Source organism: Perissodus microlepis, chromosome 9, assembly GCF_051167445.1.
Source record: "Perissodus microlepis isolate ML-2025 ecotype Zambia chromosome 9, ASM5116744v1, whole genome shotgun sequence".
Taxonomy (NCBI): Eukaryota; Metazoa; Chordata; class Actinopteri; order Cichliformes; family Cichlidae; genus Perissodus; species Perissodus microlepis.
In genome coordinates, this window is record NC_140469.1 from 29,224,279 (window position 1) to 29,232,526 (window position 8,248).

Genomic DNA, 8,248 nt, shown 5'->3' on the forward strand with positions numbered 1-8,248 from the left:
AATATTTTGGTTAAATTTGCACAGGTTAAGTACAAGAGTTTAACGTTAAACTCTTATTGTGAAAATCACCCTCAGTCTTTGTTACCATGGAGTGAAGCTGCCGCGTGACTCATCCAGGGTCACTTTCCCACCTCTGGGCTCGACCTGAATATCCGGCGAGCTTTTCCAAGTTGCTGTCGGACAAACAAAAATAATAATTTGCATGCTGTGATGCTAATGATTTCATTTTTTCTGTGACTCACTGCTAATTAGAGTTAAAAATATCGTCCTGATGATGCTGCTGCTGGGTGAAAATGCCCCCGCTTGCATTTGATCCAGTAACTAATGATGGTTTCATCTAAATTGATGGTTTTCCACTTGAAACGAGCTTAGAGACCGCAGTGAATCACCTGCATGCCGGTGATTCTGCAGCAGGTGTTGGAGGCACTTATAAACGTCTAGTTCCGCATATTTGTTTTTGCTTTTAATTTTAAGAGCTGAATAAATAAATTCACAGGCGATTTCTGTGACTAAATCGCTGCTGATTTACGTGTGAGTCGGTTTATTTTCGTGTCGTAGGTGTATGACGACGGCCGGTCGGTGTTCCTGGTGACGGAGCTGATGAAGGGAGGCGAGCTGCTGGACAAAATCCTCCGTCAGAAGTTTTTCTCTGAGCGGGAAGCCAGCGCTGTTCTCTACACCATCACCAAGACCGTGGAGTACCTGCATGTGCAAGGGGTGCGTTTCTCCAGAGGCCTTTAAGAGCAGCGGTAAAACAAAGAGATGGACACAAAATGTTCGAGCTCGTCTTTCTGTGGAGATGTGCTGGTGTTCAGCTGTGATAGATTAGAGCCTCTCCGCTGTGTCAAATTAAAAATGTTCTTTATGAGTTGAGACTTGGTCACTTTAACTCTCATTTAATACAAAATGATGTTAATCCAGTAAATTAAAGCCCCGTTAGAGCTAAAAAGGAGGATAAAGCAGGCTGTGACAAGCTGCTAACATGCGAGCGTGCAGTGTCCACTCCACAACAAACGAATACTGACAGAAGAAACTGATTTAAATATGAAATAAGCCCATTTTTACATCATGCAACAATCAAAAAGTACAAATAAAGAATGGCAGTAAAATAATAAATGGTTACTAATCCTTTGATGTGGTAGCAAAGCTCTTTCTGTCCATGTCTTCAGTAGGTTTAGTCAAATTTGTATAACAGCTCCGATCCAGCAGACATGCGTTTGAGGTGAAGAGAGAAAAAACCTGCTGTAGTCGACCTCCGTGACTCTGTCGCCCTGCTGGGTTTACAGGTGGTGCACAGAGACCTGAAGCCCAGTAACATCCTGTATGTGGACGAGAGCGGGAACGCCGAGTCCATCAGGATCTGCGACTTTGGCTTCGCCAAGCAGCTGAGAGCGGAGAACGGCCTGCTCATGACGCCGTGTTACACCGCCAACTTCGTCGCCCCCGAGGTACGTCGGGGTTCCTCCTTCCTTTATTTTTTCACCATTTTGCTTTATTTCCTGTCATCATCGTGCGTGGTCTGTAGGACATTACACCACAGATTTGCCATTTTAGCGTCTTTTTACTTAAACTTTCACTTTCGTGAGGTTCAGAATTCCTTCCCATATTTTGTCTGATGCTTCTGTGGTTATTTAACACATTTAAAACAAACGTTGAACAAAAGAAAAGTCAAAAGTCTCCCATCAAAGTGCAGCTCCGTCAGGTGCCCCTCAGCTCGAGGACAGCAAACTTTCCGAGGACAGAAGGGACCGGAGCACGCTGATTAATTCACAGCCTTCAGTTGTGTGAACAGACTAATGTTTTGACACTCCTGCGTCTTCCTCACAGTCAGCTGTTGTCCTTTAAAAACTGAACAAGTGTTCAAAGACTATCGACTGTTTCTGCTGACGCTGTTCAACTGAAAGATCTCTAAATATTTATCAACTTATCTGCTGGTACATGCAAACTAACCCTGATGCTGTTTACCTGTGGAATAATCACAGGTGCACAACACCAGCCAGTCTATTGTTTCTCTTAGAGCTGTTACAGTATCAGAGTTTTGCGATTAAAGCTGAAATACTGACATTCAGTCATCAAAATACTGATGGACAATGCAAATGCTCTCAGTCAGTATTGGCATGTAGGCACCTGGACTCTCGTCACAGGTTTGGTTAAACGTCTTCTGCTGTAGCGAAACAGCGAAATTCACCATGTCATCACGGAGGCGCCCTTTAACAAAAACTCAAATGCTTCATAATTTAGCATCAAGAAGGTCGTCAGATTAAACGAGCAGAAGAAGATGCACTGAATCCAAAATACTCAGGTTGTTTTGTGGTTCAGGAAGTCTGGACGTCACATGACAACATGCAAGATCCACAATGTATAAAATATTTATTAGCTAGCTTCCTGCTCCATAAAATTGCTTTTTAATGAGATCAAATAGATTCTTTTGACGGCTTCTTCCTTTTTTTTTTACACGACTCTCCATATAAACACTTAACAGTGATTCTTTTGCTGTCTGCACCTGTTTGCACCTGTTTGCACCTGTTTGCACCTGTTTGCACCTGTTTGCACCTGTGCGTCATCGCTGTGTAACTAAGCCTGAACCAAACAGTCCTTCAAAGACAAAGCATGTTCAGACAGCCCTGATTATACAGCTGCCAAGTGTAGGGAATATAAATATATGTGTGAGAGCTGTAATCTTGATCATTTGGAGGGTGTTGACGCTCTTTTTGTTGCAGAGAAAGGAGAAGGCAAGAAGTTACTTTTGCTTGAAGCTGGTGTTTTCTGTTCCTGGCAGGTGTTGAAGAAGCAGGGTTATGACGCAGCCTGTGACATCTGGAGTCTCGGAGTCCTGCTCTACACGATGCTAACAGGGTAACAGAGACTTTACTCTTCGCTTCTAAGAAACTGAATTTAACATCGAAACTTCATACTTTTTCTTTACCTGACATCAGTTTGTCAAAGATGTTTCTTTGTTACAAAAAGTAAAAGAAACGCCAACAATGATGGTTCATGGTTATCAGGCGGTTTGCTAACCACAGCTGGTTGATGGTGAGCTGGTGGTATTTCCTGATGAGACGCGGTGTTCATGAAAGCTCTCGAGTCAATCTGAAAGGACTCACTGAGAAGGCAAAATGAAATTCCTTATGAAACAAATGTCATCAAGGCAACGAGTGATGATCTCACATTGAAATAATTGATGTGTTTACACTGTCTGTGTGAAATTCATAGTTTTGGTGCCTGTTCTAGATGTTTGCAGGTCTTACACTTTCTGCATATCATCCCCTTTGCTCTGTCCTTCCAGTTTCACTCCATTTGCTAACGGTCCAGAGGACACCCCGGAGGAAATTTTGGCTCGGATCGGCAGCGGGAAGTTCTCTCTCAGCGGAGGATACTGGAACTCTGTCTCAACTGAAGCTAAGGTGGGGACTGTTTCCTAACAAACACACAGAAAAGTAGCTCCGATTGAAGTGAGCCGCTCACTGTCTCTCTGTGATCGCCATGGTGACCCAGAGTTCATTTGTAACCTCTGACCCTTTAGGACCTGGTGTCTAAGATGCTGCACGTCGACCCCCACCAGCGGCTGACAGCGGGGCAGGTCCTCAGACACCCATGGGTGACGCACAGAGACCAGCTACCCAAATACACCCTCAACAGACAGGACACACCACTCCTCGTCAAGGTAACCATCCTTCCATCCATCCTTCCATCCATCCATCCATCCATCCATCCATCCTTCCATCCATCCATCCATCCTTCCATCCATCCTTCCATCCATCCATCCATCCTTCCATCCATCCTTCCATCCATCCATCCATCCATCCATCCATCCTTCCATCCATCCTTCCATCCATCCATCCATCCATCCATCCATCCATCCATCCATCCTTCCATCCATCCTTCCATCCATCCATCCATCCATCCATCCATCCATCCATCCATCCATCTCCATCATCCGTCAGTGGTTGATTGATTAATCGATTTGTATTCTGGCTCCTCCTACAGGGTGCGATGGCGGCCACCTACTCTGCCCTTAACAGGAATGTCCCCCCGGTCCTAGAGCCTGTGGGCTGCTCCACTCTGGCCCAGCGGCGGGGGTTGAAGAAGATCACTTCCACCGCTCTGTGACCTCCTCTTTCTCCTCCGCCTCCTTCTTTTCTTCCTCCTCCCGTCAACTCTGACCTCGATCTGACCTCCGCCGGACCTTCCCTCTCCCTCACTTCGGTCCGGCGGGACAGACTACTGATGGACCTGGGAACCGCTAACGCCAAATAGGAGCACAGAGGCCGCCCCCCTCCCTCCTCGATCTCTCCTTCACCTCTGCGGGCTCTTCTGATTGGATCTCTTCTGCTGTCTTACCGTAGAGTCTCAGCTTTAGCATCACTGTTCAGCAGCCGGACTCAGCTGTCAAAAAAACCTTAAAGGGCGAGCCCTACGTTTCTCTTCTCTTTTTGCTTTGGACAATCAGCGCTAGCTCGCAGACCCAGAGGGCGAGTGCGCGTCAGGATGATAAAAGTACTGTATTTATTTACTCCAGACGGAGGAAATCATAGGAACAAAGTAATGTAAGGTATGCATTTAAAGAGCTAGAGTCTTTGTTATCATACTGTGGTCATGGTTCTGCGTAGCTGTAGATCCTGCATTTAAACCTCAAGTAGCCTGAGAGACGACGGCGTCTGCAGAAAAGGACAGATGGTGGGAATCACGATAAACATTCAGCCCGACGGGCGGAGCAGCCTCAGCCTCAAAATGATTTTAAAATCCAAAAAGCTAAAGCAGCGTGTTGGGGTCACTGAAGGTCAAAAATTACAGAGCAAAAGTCTTTTTAGCTTAAAGTCCTAAATTTATGAGTAGAAAATGACAAAATTAAGAGAAATGAAACAGCAAATGTTGATGGGAAGAATTCCAGTTTTACCTGAAAAAGAGTTTTGCAAATTCATTAGAAAAATAAATAAATAATTTTATGAGGGAAGAAAATGTGAAGATTAGTAAGAAAAAAATGGCAAATTTACCAGAAAAAAAGAAAACACCTCGCCAGTTAATCTGAAAAAATTCCACATTTTGAAAAACAAAAATTTCATTAAATTTTCACTTTTATTGGCTCCGTGTGGCCCCAGACGAAAACATAATGCATATCCATGCTCTGTAATCACGTCACACACAGTGGCACAAACGCTTTTCTCATAAATTTGCCATTTCTTTAAGAAAAGTGAATGAAATCGATTTTATTTACCGTCTGCAGCCTGTGTTGTTTTTGTTGGACAAAGAGAAACCTGCTATCCAGTATTTTATCTTTAATGTGCAACAACAAAGCAGAGTGTTTGACGGTGGGCTCGTTCAATCATCCAGTCAGCAAACGTAACGACACCTCCTGATATTTTTTCTTACTGCCAATAAATCCCATGATAAGATACTAGAATCACTGTTTGTTGGGATTTGTTGACAGCAAGAAAAACATGATCGGATTTATTCTTTGAACAAACAGAGATCCAGGAAATCACGGAAGAGTGATGCAAGTGTGGAAACAACACTTGCAGCAGAAAGAGCCCACTCTGTCTTTGTAACAGTATTTTTTTTTGTCCAGCATCAATTTTAAGCTGCACATGTTGAGCTTTTGCTGCCCCCTGGTGGTCACAGAAGGGCTGTGCTTCTGAAACACTCCTCCCAGAGTAGTTTGTCATCAGTATAACGTCTCCTGGACACTCTGGTCTGATATTTAACACTATTGTCCTGTTATTTTACTCTTTAATCTGGTTTTTAAAGATCTTAATGTGGTGAAGGGCAGTGCTCACTCCTCCTCCTCAGGAGACTGGAGGCAAAGCTTGAGCCTATCAGCAGCTGGGATTTCAAATTTTAGCACTAAAGCTTAAATAAAAATGTAAAATATCCAAATAATTAACTTTATCTGAACTTTGAGCGTGATCAGAGAGCTTACTAACAAATGAGCTGCTGATAAAACCCTGAAACATCAGTAAAATTAGGTGTTTGTGGAGCAGGGCCGAGCACCTCTGATTTAAAGCTCCTCTCTGGCTTCTCTTGTGCAGTTTTAGGATGTGCCAGTAAATTTAAAGCAGAAGAAGAGGCCACAGAAGCAGCTTTAACTCTGAGTTTTCTCCTTCTTCCTTCACAAACACAAACTAAAATGATGTGTTGCCTGTAAATGAGGCTGACAGGGGAAAAAGGCGTTTCTCGCCTCCACCGATGGTCACGCGACGTCTGTATGAGCCGGCTGATCTCCTCCTTACGTGCAGCAGAACTGTAAATACAGAACATGTCGAGCAACTCAGGTTTCTATGAATCAAGATAATGCATTTTTATACGTCCAGGAGGAGGGGGTGTACATACAAATATTAAAAACAAAGCACACAAGTGTGAGTGGAAGAAGGCGAGCGAGGCACAGAGAGGTGTTTATCAGACCTGATATGGAAACAACTCCAAAACCTGAATCCTTGTTTTCATCTTTGCTGATGTTTATTTTATGATTTAAAGTCTTACATTTACTTTTCGACGTGTTTTTTTAAGTCAAACTCTTCTGTCTCGACTGCTGTGGCGCTGTTTCTGCCAGGTGAGCTGGCGTCTGGTGCGTTTCCTGTTTTGTGTCAGCGAACCCTTTAAAAATCTGAGAAAAAAAAAAACACTTTTAAAAACATTCCAGCAGGAGTCGAAACTACCGGCAAACCACGTTGGGCGTGCAGTCGGAGGTCCAGTGGTGGAGAAATCAGTGAAAGGGTCAGTTCACTGAAACTTGTGGACGATCTTTGTGAAAAGAATCAGTTCTAGCCACTAAAATACAAACATGTCCATCTTTTCAACATTTAATATCTCGTTAAACTGAAGGTCTTTGGGGTTAGGCCCTAATGAAACACTTCCAAGAACAAATATCTGATTAATTGTGTCAATATTGGACTTCAAGTCCTTCATCATCATCACAGCTCGCTGATTTTACATCCTGGATCGATACGAGCACCGACGTCGCTGCCAGACGTTGTTACGGCCTGTTAAATTCCTCCGAAGCTTCCTCGTGTCCGCAGTGTTCGGCATTCAGGGCCGTTACGCTCCGCCCTCTCTGCGTGCGCCTCTGCTGCAAACAAGCGATCGTCACCTAAAGCAAAAAGCGCCGGACTCAGACTGTGCGAGCTCGTTTTCCACCAGCAGAAGAAAAACAAAATCATGTTTAAGTCGCTTAATGGTGTAAATCATTTATGTTCAGATTGAGGTTCCAATTAAAAAATTCTAAATTATGAGAAAAAGTCCAGTTTTAAAATAGAAACTGGAAATTTAGAAGTAAACTGTCCCTAATTATGTTTTTAGATCAAAATGCTGGAATGTGACATTAAAAAGCTTTTAAACGAGTCACGTGTTAAAGATGAAATTATGATGTAAGGAGTCCAGATTTTATAAAAAATAATAGTGAGACAAAGTTTCAACATAACATTTTAGAGATTAAATGTGAGATTAAAATGTGAAATATTAAAAGGTAAAGTCAGATTTTGAAAAACAAAAGTGGAAAAAGTCAATAAAAAGTTCAATTTAAAGCCAAATTCCATTTTTCTAGTTGAGATTTAAACAGCTTTGAGCTAAAATGACACATTCCCAAAAAACAAATCAAATTATAAGAGAAGTTGTTTTTAAAATACACATTTGTATTCATCTTACATTAAAAAGTCATTTTTCATTAAAAAGCTTATTTTAAACTCAAACACAAATCTTTGAAATGAACTTTTCATCTCTGTTATGACATTTTAAGACTTTTATCTCTGAATTAATTTCTGATATTTTTAACATTTTTTACTCCGTCGGGAACATTTTTTGAAATCGTGGCCAGTTTTTGTTCATCTTTTCCTGGTGGAGATGATCTTCCACAGCCACTGAGCTTCTTGCTTCTGCGGGTCAATGATTAGAAACTGCTTCCTCTCTGTGGTCGTCTGGGTGTCTGTGAGAAAAAGGGATAAAATGCAGATTTTCTTTATGTTTTATATATAATTATTGAATATATATATATATGTAAGTGTTGATCTCTTCCTCGTCTATCCATGTACAGCTCTGGGATGATGAAACATGAAACGCTGATTTTGTTTTCCCCCTTTATGACCAGAGGTATAGCTTTCTTTCTTCTCTCTTCATCCTCGCTCCTCTTCCTCTCCTTCTCTGATTTGATCCTGTCGGAGACGCAGTCAGCCCTGCTGCTACGCCAGCTCTCAGTTTTTGTACCTGCGGCGAGAGCTGGACTTTCTATTAAAAACAATAAAAACAATAATCAGTCAAA

General features: G+C 42.5%; 1 protein-coding gene across 5 annotated transcripts in view; it reads left to right on the forward strand.

The window, feature by feature from the left end:
• rps6ka3b (ribosomal protein S6 kinase A3b) overlaps window positions 1–8,248 on the forward strand; it is a 67,116-nt gene extending 58,868 nt beyond the window's left edge. For all 5 annotated transcript variants that reach the window (XM_084940021.1, XM_084940024.1, XM_084940022.1 and 2 more), the window contains 6 exons: window positions 559–717; window positions 1,287–1,448; window positions 2,780–2,856; window positions 3,287–3,404; window positions 3,524–3,664; window positions 3,988–8,248. In XM_084940021.1, the coding sequence (XP_084796147.1) occupies window positions 559–717; window positions 1,287–1,448; window positions 2,780–2,856; window positions 3,287–3,404; window positions 3,524–3,664; window positions 3,988–4,110 (780 nt within the window). In that variant the 3' untranslated portion in view covers window positions 4,111–8,248. The remainder of the gene's footprint in view (window positions 1–558; window positions 718–1,286; window positions 1,449–2,779; window positions 2,857–3,286; window positions 3,405–3,523; window positions 3,665–3,987) is intronic.